General features: G+C 43.9%; 1 protein-coding gene across 1 annotated transcript in view; it reads left to right on the top strand.

The window, feature by feature from the left end:
• The window catches only part of MIB2 (MIB E3 ubiquitin protein ligase 2), a 1,775,226-nt gene that overhangs the window by 906,523 nt on the left and 848,371 nt on the right, over window positions 1-20,332 (top strand). The window contains 1 exon segment of the mRNA XM_044061758.1: window positions 16,403-16,416. Within this exon segment, the coding sequence (XP_043917693.1) occupies window positions 16,403-16,416 (14 nt within the window).

Raw genomic sequence — 20,332 nt, 5'->3', positions numbered from 1 at the left:
CCCGTATTAAAATCAGTCTTTTTTACTGTGGAACCCAAAGCAAAAGCAGTTTCACGGGTGCGTTGGTTGTCCCTTACCAGATTGAGGGAGAAACCATCTAAAGCTAAGTACTCGGTTGGGGAACCTTTCCTTGCTTTAATCCGATGTCAGAAAAAGTCAATAATTGCCTCAGTTGTGAAAAACAGATCTCTTGGATATAGTCAGGAATATAGCAAAGCTTAGTTTATTTTTCTTTGTGTATTTGAGACTGTCCTGCAATATTGTTTTAAATATTTCCTGTGATTTTGAACTCTGATTTCACTGTGAATATATACTGAATATTTTCTTGCTCTTTTATTATTTATTATTAATTATATTTAAACCTTTCATTTTGGCTGATCTGTCTAGGGATATTTAAGTTTTGAGAGTACTTGCATATTTGTTTGGTGACACTGTGTGGACCACTCTTAATAGCCTTGCTCTTGGTCATACTGCCATTTTTATTAATATTAATATTACACAGTAAGATTGGACACCTTTTTAAGGTCCTTAAGTAGCTGATAAGGAGTTGGCTGGTGGCAGTGATAACTACCTTAAACTCTGGGTAAAAGGGGGCATAGCTAGTAAACCTGTGCCAGCCTTTCCCAGGTGTGTGTGTGTGTGTGTGTGTGTGTGTGTGTGTGTGTGTGTGTGTGTGTGTGTGTGTGTGTGTGTGTGAATCAAACCTCAAAGAATGTGTGTGTCAGCTACTTGGGCAGGGGCATGAACATGAAGCACTGGTTGGACAAGAGGGGGTGCTGAAGGTCTTGGCTTGACCACTCAGCTGAGATTTCAACTCTATAGCAGTGCCATTGGAGAGTCTTACTGGGGATCTGGAGAAAGACGGAGAAACCAGACCAGCACTGACTGTGGTCTCTATGTGCTCTTGGAAATTGCAGAGAGCTGCATCTGGAAATATTGTGTGTGTACCTGTTGTCCTCCAAGTGTACATCCCCCAGTGGTGCCAATGGTGAGGATTGAGGCCCTATGATTACTGGTCCAGTGGCAGGTCATCACATATTTATTGGTTGGCAGTGGTGGGATAACCACATCACATATTGGGATTCAGTGGTATGGATATTGAACTGCTGTAGCCTGTAAAACGGTGGTCAATAAAGGTGTTTTTACTCTCAAGCAGCCACACAGTGAACATTCAGAGTTCATATCACAATAGTTTTTTTTATTTATTTTTGTTAACTTGTTTAGTCAGAAAGAGCAGGCAAGGATGTCAGCAGAGGATTATGGCAAGCTGACAAGGAATCAGTTGCCTGAGATTTGCCAAGCCAATGGACTGCGGCATGCCAACCTGACTATAGCAGAAATTATTGCAGCCTTCGTCACAGCAGTGTCACAGACCAGCAGCCAGGAGGACAACCAGACTGGCCTTGGGGATGTACAATTCTTAGAAAATGGGCAGTTCAACTTTACCTCAGAGGACTTAACAATCCGCCTGGCATTAGAGACTAGAACTGGAGGCCAAACGGTTGGAACTAGAATCAGCAGAAAGACTGGGGCGTTCTGAGGCTGAAGAAAAGGAGAAGCAGATGGCACTGGAATCAGCAGAGAGACTGAGATGTCTGGAAGCCAAAGAAAATGAGAGACTGAGATGTTTGGAGACTGAAGAAAATGAGAAGCAGAGGCAACATGAAAAATAGATGCTGACTCGTCACCAGGGTCTTGGAGGTAATGGGGAAGGGAGTAACCAAACCCCAGAAGCAATAAAGGTTAGTAAATTTGTTCCACAATTTACAGAGGTGATAATTTTGATAGTTTTATTCATATGTTTGAAAGGGTATGTAAGCAGTATAATGCTGACCAAGGGCCCTGGGGATGGTTCCTGACCCCCTTTACTCCATGGTAAAGCTGTAACTGTTCTTTCTAAATTGTCTGATACTGATTGCTTAAATTATAATACCATTAAAAATTGTTTATTAGAGTGTTTTAAGTTAACACCTGAAGCTTATAGAAGAAAGTTTCGTAAGCATAGACGCAAGGCAGATGAAAGTGTGTGCGAATATATTGCTGGACTAAGCACTTATTTTCATAGGTGGGTGAGTGGGCGTCAGGTCACCACTTTTGAAGGGGTGACAGACCTTTTGGTGAGGGAACAAGGCCTTAGCACTTTGCATGTGGACATGAGAATCTTATTGGCAGATAAGGAATGAAATACCGCAGATGAGTTGGGGAAAAGAGGAGCCCTATACCTAGCAAGCAGGGCATCACTTGCATGAAAGGGATTGCCAGTGCTGTATTTGGGTCTAAGGGAACCTCTGGTGGGCAGCCTAAACCACTCCAACAGAGCCTGCCAGTATCAGGGGAAGCCACTAGTTCAGGTACATGGACAGGATCAAGGGTTAAATGTTGTAAATGTAACCATTGGGGTCATGTTGCATATAGATGTCAGTGGAGGCAAGTTGGGAAACAAATGGTAGGGGAGGCAGTAATTGGAAATGACAGAATGCCGGCAGTAAGTTGTCTGGAGACAACAAGGGTACCAAACTACCACAAGAGGTTATATCCTATCTTAGTAGATGGGAAACAAAACACTGCTGAGAGAGACAGCCTCTGACCTAACGATTGTGAAGCCTGCAGTGGTTAAAGAGGAGCACTACTTGTTTGGGCATTCTACTCCAGTCGGAGCTTTAGGGGGGACCCCATTCCATATACTTTGGCTAGGGTTCACCTTGACTGGGAGGGTGGAAACAGAAGCAAGCAAGTAGGTGTGTTTGAGGATATCCCTGCAGATGTCCTGATAGGGAATGATTTTGATAATGCAATACCATGTGTGTATGCAGTTACATGCAGTCAGGCTTGGAGACAAGCATGTGAGTCTGGTAGCCTGGGGGGACCCAGACAGACCGCACACTTGCAGCCAGGACTGGTGAGGTGGTTACTTCAGGGAGGGAGCTACCTTGTAGCAGTGAGACTGAAGGTGAGCCACAGCTGCTGGTAGATACTGATATTCCCTTGGACAGAGTGACTGCAAGGGCAGAGGTGAGTAGTAGGACCCAGGCTGACTGTGAGGCACAGAGGACACCAGGCTTCCTGTGGAAGGGGAGCTGGGAAGGGTTACAAAGAGAGAGTCGAGGCAGGTTCAGCTCTCAGACCCTACATTACAAGGCTTGAGGGAGGTAGCCAGGGAGGTACCTGCTTCTCGAAGAAAAGGGGAATCTGTATACTGGGAGAAAGGGTTACTGTATAGAGAGTAGACCCCTGAGAGAAGGCTAAAGGATGAGAGAATACAGCAGTTTGTAGTGCCCAGAACCTACTGTCTGGCACTTCTAGCAATAGCCCATGGTATTCCCTTTGCAGGACATATGGGCATAAAGCATACCAAGAGACGTATTATGCAGTACTTTTATTGGCCTGGGATTTTGAGGGATGTAACAGGATACTGCAGGACCTGTGAGCAGTGCCAAAAGGTAGACAAGGCAGTGATTGAGGAGCCATTTTAGAGGGTAGCTGTGGATATTGTGGGGCCTCTGAATATCCGAAGTTCCACAGGAAAGAAGTATATCTTAGTGGTAGCAAATTATGCTGCCGGATATTCTGTGTCGGTGGCTCTGTCCTGCACTGAGGCAGAAAAGGTGGCAAATGCTTTGTTAGAGATTTTCAGCAGGGTAGGTTTCCTAGAAGAAATACTGACTGGCAGAGGTCCCAATTTCATGTCAGGCCTGCTGGCTTGTCTGTGGAAGTACTGTGGGGTGAAGCACATAAAGACCACCCCCTACCACTCCCAGACTAATGATTTGGTGGAGACGTTAAACTCTACCCTAAAGATCATGCTTTGGGCATTTGCAGACCAGTTTAAGAGGGAGTGAGACAAATATTTGCCCCATCTGTTTGCTTACAGAGAGGTACCCCAGGAATCCACAGGATGTCCTTCAAGGATGCATCTACAGTCATAACATATGGGTTGTCCTGCCTCAGGCAGCCCTTCGGTCGGCCGGATTCCAAAGTCTGGGTCTGGCCTCGGCTGATGTCGCACTTCACCCGACGTCATAGCTCCTGGGGTATAAAGGCATCAGCCGACGCCATTTTCCTCCGTCTTTCTTGCCGCGCGGTGCCCGAAGCAGAAGCTGTTCGCAAGTGCCGGTCGGTCAGATCCAGAGATTTCAGCTACCGAAGACTTCTAAAAAGCTAAGTACCCCGTTGGGGACTCTTTCTTACCTCAGCCGATGTCAGACAAAGTAAATAATTGTTTAACTTGTGGGAAACAAATACCTCATAAGGATTTCCACTCTTACTGCCTTCCTTGCTTAGGCCCAGACCACGACGTATCAGCTTGTTTAGCCTGTGCTTCCTTCAACCGATGGACACTTAGGCGTTGGTCGGAGTTTGCAGAAGAGTTTTTGTTCCGCTTTTGCATATAAAATGCCGTCGGAGACTCCGACTACATATTTAGCCAAAAGCGCAAGGAAAAGGACCGACATTCGGCCCTGTGGTTTGGCTGAAACCAGCGAGTGTCTCGGTTTTGGCTGAAACCGAGTCCTCGGTTCTTCCTTCTGCCAGCATGCCTCCGACAACCCGAGGCCACAGAGGCCCGGCTGAGTCGGCTACAGAAATTCCTACCGAAGAAGCAGGTGCACAAGAATTGTCCAACACCATTCCGTTGGACATCTCTACTCCTGCACGTGGGGCAGCTAGACCCCCTGCTTCTATGTTTATTAAGGCCTTCTCCAGGGCTAAAGCAGCTAAACTTTCCAAGGCCTTACCAACAAAAGCTTCCTCTCACAGACCTTCCTCAAGTTCTCAGATTCTCAGCCTTGCTGAGGACCTTATATCTCTGATTAGGGGATCCCAACCTCACCCAGACAGGGCCTCACAACCTCCTCCTGAAAAAAGGCCTAGGACTGAACCCCCTGAACCTCTCTCCTCTGACTATTCCTCGGATGGATCAGATTTAGCAGACCATCAGGAAGGACCATACTCACCTTATGAGGATTCTGATGCAGAAGACTCAATTCCTTCGGCCTCTCCCCCAGAAGAATTTTCCTTTGGGGAGACTCTACACTCAATGAGGGAACACTTTCAATGGCAGGGTCAGGATTTTTCTGATTCTAGGAAAAGGCTAAAGACTTTTTTACACTTGCCACAGCATAGGCCTTTAGCCATACCACCTGTACTATCAGTTGTTGATGATGCATACAATGATGCCAGTTCTGCCCCTGATTCTCTTCCCCCGGCCCCTGCCAAACCTAACAGATATTACAGGGTCCCGGATTCTCACTTCCACTTGTATAAGGCCCATGCTGCAGACCCAGAAACTATTTCTCAGGGCCCAAAGGGTGTTGCAGCTGCCACTGCCAAAAAACCCCCTACCCTCTGAAAGAGAGTCAAGAGCATTAGAGAGATGGGGTAAAAGGTTTATACATCTGCTACTCTTTCTGCCAGGGCTTTAAACTGTCAATTTCACATGATACAGTACCAGGAATTTTGTTAGATCAGCTGAATAAAAAGCTTTCGCTCCTGAACCTTTAGACCGTAAGTCCCTTCAGGATTTGGTACACAACTCTCAGCAGGTCAGTAATCATTTCTTAAAATGTGGCTATGATGCACTGGAGGCTTCATTTAGATCAGCTGTGACTGGAGCAGTGATTGAAGGCATGCCTGGCTAAAGAGCAATCCTTGCCAGACCATGTCAAGTCTAAACTCCTAGATGCCCCTATGGAGAAACAAAGTTTATTTGGCTCCCCTGCACAGGAGATTCTAAAGAAAGTGAAAGAAAAAGCAAAATCTGTGCAAACAGTCAAGGATTTTCTGCAGGTCCAACCTCGGAAGTTCAGCAGAAACTGGCCTTCAAAGAATTGGTCCTTTCCAGACACCTCCAGAGCACAGCGAGGCAGAAATAGATGCCCAAGAGGCAGAGGTCAATCAAGGGGTGCCTACAAGGGTCGTCAGTGGCAACCTGCCAACCAGAGGAGTACCACCACAGCTGCGACTACAACCACTTCCACAGGACAGGCACAATGACTTGGCTCTGATTCCGCCTACCAGGGAACAACTGGAAGCACCCTTGGGCGGAAAGTTAGCTTTATTTTCAAAAAACTGGCATTGCATTACAGGGGACAAATGGACATTGCAAACAATAGACAAAGGCTACAGGTTTCACTTCCACACTTTACCAAAAAAGAGAGGAATGCCAAACCTTCCTCCAAGCCAGAAGTCAGAGGCTCTAAAACAAATCATCAACTTACTAAGGATGAGAGCAATAGAAAGGGTACCATCTATGGAACAAGGCCAAGGATTTTACTCCAGACTATTCCTTGTACCAAGAAAAGAAACTCAATGGAGGCCTATTCTTGACTTGTCCGCACTGAACACATATCTCATTGTACCAAAATTCAAGATGCTGACCTTACAGCAACTTCTTCCCATGTTGGGCAAGGAGTCTTGGCTGGTGACTCTAGATCTCAAGGAGGCATACCTGCACGTCCCTATACGACCAGATTGCAGAATTCTCAGCATTGCCCTTTGGCTTATCTACTGCGCCCAGAGTATTCACGAAATGCCTGGCATCAGTAATTGCACATTGCAGGCTTCAGGGAATTCAGATCTACCCATACCTGGATGACTGCCTAATACAAGCGGACAACAAGACAAAAATAATAAAGGATTTGGCCTATGTCATACAACTGTTACAAGCCTTGGGATACACAGTCAACATACAGAAGTCAAGACTAGTGCCATCCCAAAGGATAACATGTTTGGGTGCAGAACTGGACACAATAACTCAGATGGCTTTTCTCACAGAAGAAAAACAAAAGCAACTCCCAGTCTACTTCATGGCATTGACAAGACAAACTCAGCTTACTGCAAGGAAAGTCCTGCAGGCCCTGGGTTACATGGCATCTTGCATAATCTTGATCCCACATGCCAGGCTGCATATGAGAAAATTACAATGGTACCTAAGGAACGTATGGTCTCAACACAGACACAGTCTAGAAACCATGATACCAATCATTCCATGCCTGAAAAAAGAATTCCTGTTGTGGGCTCAGGCCTGCCAGACCAACAGAGGGTTGCCTTTCCACAAACCACAACCAAGGCAGACTATCATCACGGACGCCTCAGACCTAGGCTGGGGAGCACACATGGAAGACAAGTGTATCCAAGGCCTATGGTCTCAAGACCAGCTGAATCTACACATAAATGTAAAGGAGATGCTGGCAGTGAAGCATGCAATCGAGGCATTCAAATCATTCCTCCAGCAAGGACACCTGCTGATAAGGACAGAAAATACCACAGTCATGTGGTACATCAACAAACAGGGAGGCACGCATTCCTACCCTCTATGCCGGATGGCAGTGGACCTGTGGAACCTAGGCCTGAATCTCAACATTCAACTGCAGGCCAGATTCGTACCAGGAAAAGAGAATTCACTAGCAGACAGCTTAAGCAGAACTACCACGGATGCTCACGAATGGATGCTGCATCCAGACATCTTCAAAAACATAACAAGGAAATGGGGAATGCCAGAGATAGACCTGTTCACCTCCCCACTCAACCACCAACTGAAGAAATTCTGCTCAAGAGAATACCACCCACAAGCCTGGAGGGTGGACTCCCTTTCTTTCAGCTGGAAGGCCCTGACAGTTTATGCCTTTCCACCTCTCCCATTGATGTACAAAGTTCTACTGAAGATCAGGGAGGAACAGCCAAAGGTGATTCTGATAGCTCCAGACTGGCCAAGGCAGCATTGGTACCCTACTGAGAAGCATGTCTCGGACGAACTCATGGCCTCTACCTCTATGGCCTTTACTTCTAATGCAGAACAACTACAAGACCCTGCATCCAAACTTGAAAGCTGCAGCTAACTGCCTGGAAAATTGCATAAAACAAAACCAATCTGTTTTATCTCAGAGGGTCAAGGACATTATCCTGGAGGCTCGCAGACCCTCCACAAGTCAGCCAAATGGAAGAGATTCCTCATTTGGAGTGCATCAAAGGGAACAAATGTCACACTGGCAAACCTAGCACACATCCTAGAATACTTTAGCAGAACTGTTCCACAATGGCCTGTCCTATTCTTCCATTAAGATTCATGCTTCAGCAATTTCAGCAGAGTACAACATGGATCCTCCTATCTTCTCTCACCCTCTCCTCAGACAATTTTTAAGAGGGATCAAAAATGTAAAACCTCCAAGGAAACCACCTCTGCCTGCATGGGATCTCAATTTTGTGCTGGAAAAATTAACACTTCCCCCTTTTGAACCAGCAGCATCAGCAGACGTACAGTTCTTCTCTTGGAAAACTGCTTTCCTTCTAGCAATCACTTCAGCAAGAAGGGTGTCCGAGTTACAGGCATTAATGGCAGTGCAGCCTTTCCTTATCTTTCACCAGGATAGAGTGTCTCTGAGAACCAATCCTACTTTCATGCCAATGGTGGTATCCAGGGTATCCTTGAACCAAGCTATTCATTTACCTACGTTCTTCCCTAACCCACAGAACAGGGGGGAAAAACTATTGCACACCTTGGATGTACACAGACAACTGCGCTACTATCTGGACAGAACTAAAACCAGCAGAAAAACTGACCAGCTTCTGGTAGCATATGCAACAGGAGTGCAAGGAAAAGCAATTTCCAAACAGACAATTTCAAAATGGATAGGAAATTGCATTCGATTCTGCTACTCTTTTCATGGAAAGTCAACTCCTGAAAATATCAGGCCTCACTCCACAAGAGCCACAGCCACCACTACAGCTTTCTTAAGAGACATTTTAGAAGCTGCTACTTGGAGCTCCGTGCATACATTTGCCAAGCATTACAATCTTCCTTTATACTCCAGATCCCGAGCAGGTTTTGCAACTGCAGTTTTACAGGGGATCTTAACTACACCATCATTATCTTAGTGCCTCCTCCCCCAGTTTGGCTATGGTATTCTACCCATATGTTATGACTGCAGATGCATCCTTGAAGGACATAGTACAGTTTTGTACCTACCATAAATGTAGATGTCCGATAGGTATGTATCTGCAGTCAGGATTACCCCTCCTTCCCCTCTGTGGTATTCCTAGGGTACCCCTCTTTTAGCTAGCTGGGGGAATCTATTATGGTGTATTTGTTTGTATGTATATATGTACATATATATTTTGCTTTCTACTGTTTGGAATTTTCTGCATTTATCCAAATTTAGCCTTCCTAGAGGGCACCTGGCATCTGGGGCAAGAAACACTGAGGAAAATGGCGTCGGCTGATGCCTTTATACCCCAGGAGCTATGACGTCGGGTGAAGTGCGACATCAGCCGAGGCCAGACCCAGACTTTGGAATCCGGCCGATCGAAGGGCTGCCTGAGGCAGGACAACCCATATGTTATGACTGCAGATACATACCTATTGGACATCTACATTTATGGTAGGTACAAAACTGTACTTTTTTCACACTTTGAGTTGCTGTTTGGGCATATGGTGAGGGGACCTCTAGATTTGATTTGTGATGAGTGGGAGGGTGAGTGTGAATCCCACAAGGAGTCTGTTGTGGCATATGTCCTAAACCTCAGGACAAGGCTCAGGAAACTCATTGGCTTTGTCCAGGCAAACCTGGCAGGAGCCCTACAGCAGAAAAAGGTATGGTATGACAGGAATGCTAGAGCTAGAGAGTATGCTGTGGAGCAGCAGGTTATGGTTCTCATTCCTGTCAGACACAACAAGCTGCAGGCAGCTTGGGAGGGACCCTTCAAAGTGGTAAGGAAGGTCAGTAATGTTAACTACATGGTAGAAGTGCTAGGCACAAGGCAGGGGCACAAAGTGTACCAGTTAGCATGATGAAAACTTACCATGATAGGGAGGCCCTGGTGCTAAGTATTTGCAGTAGAACAAGACCGGGAGTACACTGTCAGCTACTTTATTCAGTAAAACTTTAGTAAAGACAAAGCTTTCGAGCAAAGCTCTTTCTCAATGCATAAAAAACACAACCACATAGTTTTAATTTATAACAACAACCAGCCTATAAAAAACACATCTAAAAGTCACATGATAGAAATTCAAAAAAATCACATGAACAAAATATATAATAATAAAAACATTTCCATACATATTAGAATAAAGTGCCCTAATATAAAAGAGAAAACTAACTATAGCCCAGGTTATACACAACCATGTCTAAATTTTAACATAGGTTTAAGGCTATTTTGACAATTAAGCCCTGGACTACTATCTCCTCTGAAGTAGTTGATCCATCTATACTCTGCCAACTCAGTAAGTGTTTTAATATCACCTCCACATATCCCAAATAAACAATTTGAATAACATGAAATTTAAATTTATGGTCATTACCCATCATTTGAATATGTTTGAATAATGCATTAATTTCAGTCCCTCTTTGCATCTCTGACATATGCAAACAAATGCGTTGTTTCAACTTCAGATTTGTTTTCCCTATATAAAATCCATTGAAGACTTTCCCAGGTGTGTGTGTGTATGTGTGTGTATATATATATATATATATTTATATATTTATATATATATCTATCAAGAGTCCCCTTCAGATAGAAGAACTTTTAAAAGCTCGACTGTCATATGGCTGAGACCATATGATTGAGCTTTTAAACGCTCGACCGCTCTCAATGGAGATCTCTATGCAGCGCAGAACAGGAAGATTTCCCATTTCCACAATGTAGTACAATCTTGGAGTTGGTATAGTGCCCCCTTGCTAGACACATTTAGTTTTTATTTTGTTTTTTGTATTTTTTTTTTTTTACATGGTCGATGTTTCAAATGTTCAATCATATGATCTCGACCATATAAAAATCGAACATTTGAGATGTCGATCATGTAAAGTAGTCCCATATAGATACATATATATATATATAGATATATATATATATATATATATATATATATATATATGTATATATAGGTTCATAGGTTCATAGGTTCATACTAGGCTATCTGCCCTAGGGCATTTATAAGCCTAGCTAGAGTGTGTTTGGCTTTCGCCACCCATTTTAAATTAATTTTGCTTTGCCTTTTTTTGAGGTTAGTATACTGTGCCTCTGTCTAACAGTGACAAAGAAGTGATAGCCGGGGTAAACCTACGATCTCCCATCCACTCATCAAGATTCCTCTTGAAGAGAGTCAATGAGGCACTCTGCCTAACCTGGACTGGGATTTTATTCCAGAGTGAAGGGAGCCTCAGGGTTATGAATCTGTCCCTCCAGCATGTCCTATTTATTTCAGTGCTGAGGTTCAAGTCTCTCGAGCGCGTAGCTCGAAGGAATTTGGATTTTCTGAGGTGCAGCATGTCCATTAATTCTGGGTTGGACATGGCTTTATACGTCAGGCACAGATCGCCTCTGAGCAGGCGGTATGCCACTGAGTAGAGCTGGAGTTTCTTTAACCGGGCAGCATATGGCATCTGTTTGAGCCCTTTGATCCTCTTGGTGAGGTACTTTTGGGGTCTTTCCAGTTGCTGCAGGTGTCTGGTAAGGTACATCCCAAAAGGGGGCATTGTACTCAATTATGGCCTGATGAGGGATGAGTAAAGAGGCACGATGACCTCCACTGATCTAGATGTGAATCCCTTCATGATTAGGTGGGCTATATAAAATGTTTTTCTAACCACTTTCGCCATGTGGTTGTCAAATGAGAGATTGCTATCAACTTGGGTCCCCAGGTCCCTAATGACTTCTTCTGTACTTAATGGATTACCACCTATGTGGTAATTTGTGGGCACTTTGTTTTTGCCAAAGGGGATGACTATACACTTTTTGGCGTTTAGCTTGAGGCCATGGCTCTGGCACCAGTTCTCTGTTTCTATGAGGCCCTTTTGGAGGATGCTTGTGTCTGCTGGAGAGTTGATTATGGCGCCCAGTTTGCAGTCATCTGCGAACTTGGTGAGCCACAGTCCTTCCGTGTTGGCCTGTACCGCCGAGAAATATATAGCGAACAAGAGAGGTCCCAGGACTGAGCCTTGTGGGACGCCACTTGTAACTGGTTTGGAGTCTGACATGGCTCCAGCAATTCTAACCATGTGGGTTCTGTCCTTGAGCCAGTTTGCAACCCATCTAGTGATATAGGGGTTTATATTTAAGCTGATGAGCTTATCTATAATGCCCGAGTGGGGTATTGTATTGAAGGCTTTTGCGAGGTCCAGGTAGGCTGTGTGGACCACCTTCCCCTCGTCAATGGCCTTGGTGACTGTTTCAAAGAAATTGACCAGGTTTAAGAGGCAGGATCTGCCCTTAACAAAGCCAAACTGGGTAGGATCCAGTGTCTGTAGGTCCCCAATATCTTTATTTATGAGGTCCATGATGATCCTTTCCATAGCTTTGCAGACCAAGCTAGTCAGGCTTATGGGGCGATAGTTTCCAGGATCCGTTGAGGCACCACCTTTATGGAGAGGGACCACTGTTGCTGTACGCCACTCTTTGGGTACATATCCTGTAGTAAGGCTAAGATTGAACAGTAGTTTTATGTTTGGGTTTAAGCACAGGACACCATCTGGTCCCATTGATGCTGTGTTTTTGCTTTGGAGAGGGCGGCTCTTACCTGAGCATCTGAGATGTCAGGGGCAGCACTCTGTTGGGATAGATATTTGCCCTTTGATGGGGGAGTTTGCACTGAACCTGTCAGCTAGGATGTTGGCAATGTCTGTGGGCTCAGTGTATTTTTTTGTCATTTTGGACTAATTCTGAGCATATCTGGGAATTCCCACCCAGGTTCCTAACATAACTAAAGAAAGCCTTGTGATTATCCTTAGTGTCCTGTGCAATTTTCTCTCGAAGCTGGCCTTAGACGATTTTATGAGTGCCCGTAGTTTTTTGCTAATACTGATCAGAGATGCCTTCCCTTTTTGGGATTTTGCTCTTTCATGTAGTAGCTTCCTCCTCCTATTGTATAGTTTGTTTATGGCTGGGGTCCACCAGACAGGACGTCTGCCTTTGGAGGATTGGGTCTTGGTTTTATTTGGGATTGCATGATCCATGCATTCCTGAAGGTGTTCATAGAATGCATTTATAAAGGATTCTGCGGTCTGGGCGTATTTTCCACAGGCCCGGGGCTTTGAAGGATTTTGCCTCGGTTTTGAGGCGTGTGAAATTTGCTTTAGAGAAGTTTTTCACTGTGGTTTTCTGGGCAGGGGGTGGGGTCGGGATGTGAATATCCAGTGAGATTAGTTTATGGTCTGATCTTACCAGTGAGGGATACACTTCTGGTCTGGAGCATAGTGTCCCCATGTTGGTGATGATCAGGTCCAGTATGTTTTCCCCTCTTGTGGGAGTGGTAACAAGTTGTTCCATAGCATTTGAGTTTATAAATTCTAGGAACCTTTGGGCTAGGGTGTTGGAGCTAGAGTAATGCTCCCAGTCTATGTTTGGGTAGTTGGAAGTCACCCAATATAATGGTGTTTGGAGAGACCTTCATTTTTTCCAGTATTCTCAGGAAGGCCGAGTGGGATTCCTGTGTTTGGGAGGGTGGTCTGTAGCAGGCTATAAACTGGAAGGCAGTTTTACCCACAGTTAGTTGCACATGGATAGTCTCTGATGCTTCGTGCTGTGCCAACAACCTGGAGGTGTGGGTATCTTTGACGGATATTGATACTCCCCCTCCTTTTGTGGTTCGGTCCAACTTTTGGGGCCGAAAAGCATGGTATGAGGTATAACCTGGTAGTGCTGGGGTGCTCTTGGGAGCCTTGAACCAGGTTTCTATTACTGCACAGTTATGGATGTTCTCCATGCTAAGGAGAGTTTTGAGTGCGTGCATCTTGAGGTTTAACTATCTATATATATATATATATATATATATATATATATATATATATGTATATATATATATATATATATATATATATATATATATATATATATATATATATATATATATATATATTATATATATCTATGTATATGTATATATAGATATATAGATATATATATATATATATATATCTATGTATGTATATATATGTATGTATATATATATATATATCTATGTATGTATATATATATAGATATTACATATACATATATATATATATATATCTATGTATATATATATATATATATATATATCTATGTATGTATGTATATATATATATATATATATATATCTATGTATGTATGTATATATATATATATATATATATATGTATGTATATATATATATATATATATATATATATATATATATATATATATATTATACATGTATGTATATGTATATATGTGTGTATATGTATGTGTATATATGTATATATATATATTTTTTTATATAATATATGTAGAGAGAGAGAGGGAAGGAGAGATACACACAAACACACACACACATATGCATTTACATATATAGGATACTTATTCTATATAATGAAGTACTGTGGCAATATTTGGTGTGCTTCTATTTCTATAGTTTTAGCATGTTTTATTAGACGGTTGATAACATTGTCTATTTGGGCTTCTAGTCTTTTTCTGTCATTGTCGTTGTTGATATGAAGAATAATGTCAGATAAAAGTTTCAAGAAATGTTCCAGATGTGGACACAAAATCCCTTCACAGGATTCTCACTGTATTTGTGTCTTCTGTCTGGGAGCATCTCACCTTGACATTGACTGTGAGGCTTGTGCTTCCTTTGGTCACAAAGTGCTTCAGAGTCAAAGGGACAAGCTAATATTGAAAGAACTTTTACCCAGTCATTCGGGTTCATCTCATCCAGCTACATTTCCTTCTCCTTCCCAGGCTAGAGAGCAGCCAAAACCGAAGGAAAAAGAGAAGGAATGAAGAGAAGTTTCTAGAAAGCAAGACTCCTGAAAAGAGGCTTGAGAAGGTAGAAAATGGTTCCCCAACCTGTGAGTTCTCTCGGGTTCAGCACTGAAGATTGCAAAACAGTCAGATCCAAATACTAGTCAGATCCGATCTCTTTCACTCCTTTTCCATTTCTCAACAGGGCCTGTCAGTCCCTAACTGCTTTCTCGGATTTTGCAGTAGAAGTGCCAGAGGAGGTCTTTGATACCCTCTTCTTCGAGAAGTTTCACTGAAGATGATGACAGGATGATGTGGAGATTTTTTTCAAGCACAGATACAGTTGAGGATTGTCTCAACTTCATCTCCATAGGTTAGGCTGAGAACAGATCCCAGGACTTCTCCAGTCCAACACATCGATCCACTATCCATGGATCCAAACATCTCCAGAGCAACAACGTTGGCACAGATAGTGCTTACCACTTCAACTCTGACCTTGTTAGATCGAGACGAGAGTCAGAGCTGAAGCATTGGAGTCACAGCTCTAGGGGAAGGATAGACTCCAAAACTCTCAAATCCTTCTTTTCCTCTTGGGGTGTCCACTCTTGAAAGTTCGGCTTTGATATTAGCCTCAGAACTGCGGTGGCTCAGCATCGGTGGAGCTTTCTCTGTTCCTACTACTAGAAAGACTTCCTCTGCTCCATTTTCCTCCTCGACTTTCAAGGCCTTTAAGCAGGTTCTTGCTACAAGAGAAGGGATGCCTTCACCTTGCATAGATCCATCCTGACGCCTTCCTTTCTCTGCTTCAACATCCACACTTCCTTGTCAACAGGGACATTCAGCTTCCAAAGGTCTCATTGAAGTTCTGTCTTTGAATTCCCAGTCTGATTCAGCTCCATCGGCTGAAGTTCTCCAACATCATGTCCGTAAGAATCAGAATTGTAAAAGGAGACATTTAGATTCATCACCCGAATGGAAGAAACCGATTTGACTGAAGGTGGTTTCCCCTAGATCCCCCTTCAGCAAATGCCTAGATCTGGTGAAACAGAAGGGGGGGTGTTGTTCCACCGATGCACCTTCCTCAGAATAATCCGTGTTCCTGGAGGCTTTTTGGAACTGTCTCTTCTACAACATAGGTAGTTCCTCCTCCTGATGCCCTCATTGATTTTGTGTCTGAGGGCCTGAAAGGAGCCTAAAACAGTGGAGCCTATTCATAAAAAGCCTGAAAACATCTAGCAGCACCAAAAGATAGGGCTTACAGGAGTAAAGGTCCTCTGGTAGATGTTATGGTTGTAGTGGCGTCCATTAAGAAAGAGCTCTCTGAGGGAATCTAGAGCTCTGGACAGATTTGGAAGCGGACTTCAGCATCTTTTTCTCTTAGAGAGCTGAACTACCTGGTTCGTGTTACACGTTTTCAGAGATAATTAACCAATGAGCTTACCAATTCTGTCTCAGGTAATTTGCCAACAGACATCCAAAGAATGTGGAGTCTCAGCTATCGACCTTAAATTCACTTTCCAAAGTTTCCATGCATCTGCTGTCCAATGCAGCTGATGGAACAGCTAGAGTAGCAGGCACTGGTATCACCATATGCCATCATCCTTAGATGCAGTTACATGATTTTGTGGAAGGCTTTAAGACATCCTTCCTTAGTGTCCCCATTTGATGGTTCCAATCTGTTTGGACCTAAAGTTACTGACACACTCGCCAGGGGTGAGCAGGATGGTAAGATCCTGTCTGCTGCAGGAATCCAGTTCTCAATTACTCAAAGGACCATTTCCAGGAATCGAGGAGGAAAGAAAATGTGCTTCAGAAAATTACAGGTTTTTAACCAAGATACTTCTTCAGGCAGACTCATTCCGTGGCAGGGATGGTGGTGGCTATAATGGATGTCAACCTGGAGGCAGAGGTAGTCCACAAAACCAAGGATTTCATGAACCCTATTCAGAGGAATCCTTTCAGCTCTGCTGAAGGAATTACCGAACTGCTTTACTCTGGAGGTATGCAGTGGGCACTTATCCATACTCCCTCTAACCTGGCAGGCCAGTAGTTTGGACTCATGCGTATCGTGGATAATCAACCAAAGGAAACACAATTTCTTTTCTTTCTCTTCCCCAAGGAAAAGGATTCCCTAGTACCATCCCATCAAATGGAAACCGCCACAGCAGAAGTCAACAGGCTGTTAGTCTGGTGGATGGCTCTTTTTTCTAACTAGGATATGGCATCTACTGAAGGCTGATTCTAGTCTGAAAAAAGACAGGAGAACTACGACCAGTTTTGGACCTAAGCCATTTAATCAGTTTGTGAAGCAGGCAACATTCTTGATGGTCATAGTTCAGTCCATTCCACCTCTACTCAAGAAGGACAACTAGATATGCTCAATAGAGCTCCAAGATGCTTGTTATCATGTAAAGATAAACAAGCATTCAAGGGGATTTCTCCATTTCAGGCTGAAAACCAGTCATTTTCAATTCAGAACACCGGACTTTGGACACCCCTGGTGTTTACCAAATGCATGGCAGTAGTGTAGTGACAGTCCGTCTAAGACTGCAGGCATTCCAGGTACTTCCTTACTTGGCCGATTGGCTCGTAACTGCTCTGACCAAGAATTTGCTAATCAGGCAGTGGGACCTTTTACTGCAGATGTTCATCGTGTTTCACTGTTGCAGTCATTACTCTTGGGTTATCCTGCTGGCAGGCTACCCGCAGTCGGCCTGAATTCCAAAGTCTTGGTCCGGTGTCGGTTGCTGTCGCCTCTTCCCTGACATCAGTGCACCAGGGGTATAAAAGATGCAGTGGACACCATTTTCTTCAGTCTTTCTTGCCGCACGGAGCCCGAAGCAAAAGCAGTTTGCAAGTGCCGGTCGGCCGACTCCTGAGATTTTCAAAATCTAATTTCATATCCCAAGTCTTTATTAAAGCTAAGTACCCCATTGGGAAAACTTTTTTCTTGCTCCAGACCTCTTTCAGAAAAAGTTAACAATTGTATTTCTTGTGGGAAGCAAATACCTCATAAGGATTTTCATTCTTACTGTATTCCTTGCCTAGGCCCTGATCACGACGTTGCTAGCTGTTGGTTTTGTGCTATATTTAACCAATGCACTATTAAGCGTCGGTACGATTTTGCCTTTCATTACTTTGGCCGAAGGTTTAACTGTATAATGCCGTCGGAACAGCCAATGACCGGTGTTTATAAAAAGTACAAGGAAAAGGACAGGCATCCGAGGTCCAAAACTGATGACGACACCCCCGCTAGGCCAGTCGCCGGTTCTCAGTGAGGCACTTTCGCAGCCCCTGACGCCCGCTACCTCAGAGCCACAGGACACTTCCGACTCCCACGTGGAGCCGACTAGGCCTCTGGATACTCAAGGTATTGGACTCTCAGAGACTATTCCCTCAGATGGGTCCGGAGCCGCTGAGCAGGCATTGGCTTCTGTGGGTGTTTTCAGACCTAAACAATTATATGTCAAGCCAACCTCAGCTTCAAAGACAAAGACTAAAACAGCTCTAAAGACAAAGAAACTAGTAAAGCATTCTCCTGGACAGACTTCCATGCATAAGAAACAGACACTTAAGATGGCCGAAGACCTAATTACCTTGATTAGGGGTTCCCATCCCCCTCCTGATAAGAGGCCTAGGCAAGAGACAGAATATGACTCTTCTGATCAGGTTTCAATTTCCTCTGATTCCTCTTCTGAACAGGGATACTCTTTTCCTCCCTATGAGGATTCTGATGCTGAAGAATCTATTCCTTCAGCCTCTCCTCCTGAGGATTATTCTTTTGGGGAAACCCTGCATACCATGAGGGAGCATTTTCACTGGGAGAGCCAGGATTACTCAGAATCTAAGAAAAGGCTCAGAGACTTTCTTTTACTACCTTAGCACAGACCTCTTGCTATTCCACCTGTTCTAGACATTGTAGATGATGTATTTTCAGAGTCCGGCCTGTCTCCTGACTCTTTACCCCCTGCACCTGCTAAGCCAGACAGATACTACAGGGTTCCATACATCCATAAAGTTCTATATAAGAACCCTGCTGCTGACCCAGAGACTATTTTTCAGGGTCCCAAAGGGGTCAAGGCTTCCACTGCAAAAAACCCTGTCCCCTCTGATAGGGATTTTAGGGCACTGGACAGATGGGGAAAAAGTTTAAACATCTGCTACCTTGGCTGTAACTGCTTTAAATTGTCAGTTTCATATGCTTAAATATCAGCAATACTTAATGTCACTGCTTAAACAGAAAATGTTGACAAATTCTGAATGTTCTGAAAACAAGGAAATGCAGGATTTATTGCATGCAGCTGAGCAAGTGGGAAAGCATACTTTGCAATGTGGTTTTGATTAACTGGAGGCCTCTTGCAGGGCCACTGTTACGGGTTCTGTCTTTAGAAGGCATGTTTGGTTAAAGGAACAGAATCTGCCTGATCTGTTAAAGCAAAATTATTGGATGCTTCATTACAGCATGATACTTTGTTTGGTGTTAAGGCAAAAGAGGTGTTGAAGAAAATGGAGGATAAAGCGAAATCCATGCAGACAGTTAAGGATTTCCTACAGGTACAGCCACCCAGATTTAGCAGGAATTGGCCTACAAAGAATTGGTCCTTTCCAGTGTCAGACAGGCCACAAAGAGGCAGATACAGATGCCCCAGAGGCAGATTCCAGCCCCAAGGCTCATACAGGCCTAAGCAATGGGGTGCTTCTACCTCCAAAAGCAGAGAAGACAAATCACAACCTTACAGGAAACAGTCCCAATGACTTTCCTCTCCCAGAACCAAGCACTTATCTTTTGGCAGCCCCCTTAGGGGGAAAACTAGCATGTTTTTCACCAAATTGGCACATGATTACCCAGGACAAATGGGACTTGAACATAGTGTCTCAGGGCTAGAGGTTCCACTTGCACACCCTGCCAAGGGCAAAAGGTATGCCAGACCTGCCACACAATCAATGGGCAGAGGCACAAAAGCAAGTTTCATCCCTTATGGACATGAGGGCCATTCAGTGGGTACCACAACAAGAGCAGGGACAAGGATTTTACTCAAGACTTTTCTTGGTGCCCAGAAAGGACAAAGCCTGGAGACCAATACTGGACCTGTCTATTCTAAAGACATTTCTGGACGTTCCAAAATTCAAAATGTTGACTCTGCAGCAGCTACTGCCCATGCTGGGCAAGAAAGCTTGGCTCGTAACTTTGGACCTAAAAGAGGCATACCTGCATGTCCCAATCAGACAGTCTTGCAGAAGATACCTCAGATTCATAGCTGGCTCAATGCACTACCAATTCTCTGCACTGCCCTTTGGCTTATCTACTGCGCCCAGGGTCTTCACAAAATGCCTGGCACCAGTAATTGCTTTTTGCAGACAAAGAGGAATTCAAATATATCCTTACTTGGATGACTGCCTTATTCAAGCAGAGAACAAAGACATTCTACTAAAGCATCTGGCGTTTGTAAAAAGATTACTAATTTGCCTACGGTACACAGTAAATGAAAAGAAATCAAAATTAGTACCCTCTCAAGAGATAATATTCCTGGGTGCAAGCTTAAATACAACTGCCCAGATGGCTTATCTCACACCAGACAAACAAAGGCCACTGACTTCTTACTTCAAAATGTTGGCAGCAAAAACCCAGTTATCTGCAAGA

This window comes from Protopterus annectens, chromosome 2.part0 (assembly GCF_019279795.1).
Source record: "Protopterus annectens isolate FY-2018-M chromosome 2.part0, PAN1.0, whole genome shotgun sequence".
Taxonomy (NCBI): Eukaryota; Metazoa; Chordata; order Ceratodontiformes; family Protopteridae; genus Protopterus; species Protopterus annectens.
This window is presented reverse-complemented; position numbering and strand designations above follow the sequence as displayed.